This window comes from Ceratina calcarata, unplaced genomic scaffold (genome assembly GCF_001652005.2).
Source record: "Ceratina calcarata isolate Rehan_Ccalc_2016 unplaced genomic scaffold, ASM165200v1 scaffold309.2, whole genome shotgun sequence".
NCBI classification, from domain to species: Eukaryota; Metazoa; Arthropoda; class Insecta; order Hymenoptera; family Apidae; genus Ceratina; species Ceratina calcarata.
The window spans coordinates 1-754 of NW_017153455.1; the positions used below are offsets into that span (position 1 = coordinate 1).

General features: G+C 38.6%; 1 protein-coding gene across 1 annotated transcript in view; it reads left to right on the forward strand.

Annotated features, from left to right (window-relative positions):
• Positions 1–72: 72 nt before the first annotated feature.
• The window catches only part of LOC108624391 (uncharacterized), a 5,420-nt gene continuing 4,738 nt past the window's right edge, over positions 73–754 (forward strand). Inside the window, exons 1-2 of the mRNA XM_018023648.2 lie at positions 73–305; positions 414–725. Of these exons, the coding sequence (XP_017879137.1) occupies positions 165–305; positions 414–725 (453 nt within the window). The 5' untranslated portion in view covers positions 73–164. The remainder of the gene's footprint in view (positions 306–413; positions 726–754) is intronic.

A 754-nucleotide genomic window follows, 5' to 3' on the forward strand; every position in this document is an offset into this window, starting at 1 on the left:
TTATATTTGTAATTTATTATGTTTTTTTCTTTCTAATTAATAAAATTATAAATTATTAAAATAACTGTAAATTTATAAAACATAATTAGGTTCTATCGCCCGGCGAACTGTTTTCCTCCTGCCTGAGTAATGACGGGGGTTGTTCGAGTTTCTTAGACGCACCGATGCAAATAAATAAAAAGATTCATAGACAATACGATGACAATACGGATGAGTCTAGCTCGTCGAGCTTTTACAGTAGTTTCCTATACAAGAGCAGCGAAAGTAGCTGCAATCCCGATCAAAAACTGACTGAATATTTTGAGGTAATAAACGTACTCCCTTCATCCAACGACTATACAATATATGTATTATAGTGAAAAACAGATTTTTTAGTCAAGCAAAAGGTAAAGTTGGCGAATATTTATTTACAGAACAACACGAGGCATGAAAAGAGAAGTAAAGAGCCGCCATGGCTCGAGGGCGTCCAATTAACACCAGAATTGATATACGAGTACCAAATACATCCGAAGACTTTGAACGAAGTACTTAAAGCCGATATGGACGCGTTGAAAACATTGAATCAACCGCTTTTGGTGAACGATCAACTGGGTCAACTCTACTTGGATCTGGAAGTCGAGGGTTTCGAAACTAAACTCGTTCTCGAGGATGGACTTACTTCGAGTGGAAGTGATAGTGGAAGCAGCAGTGGAAGTTGGACGGCCGCTACTGGCACAGTGTCGCAGGTAAAATATGATCTTCAGCCCTCGTGTTA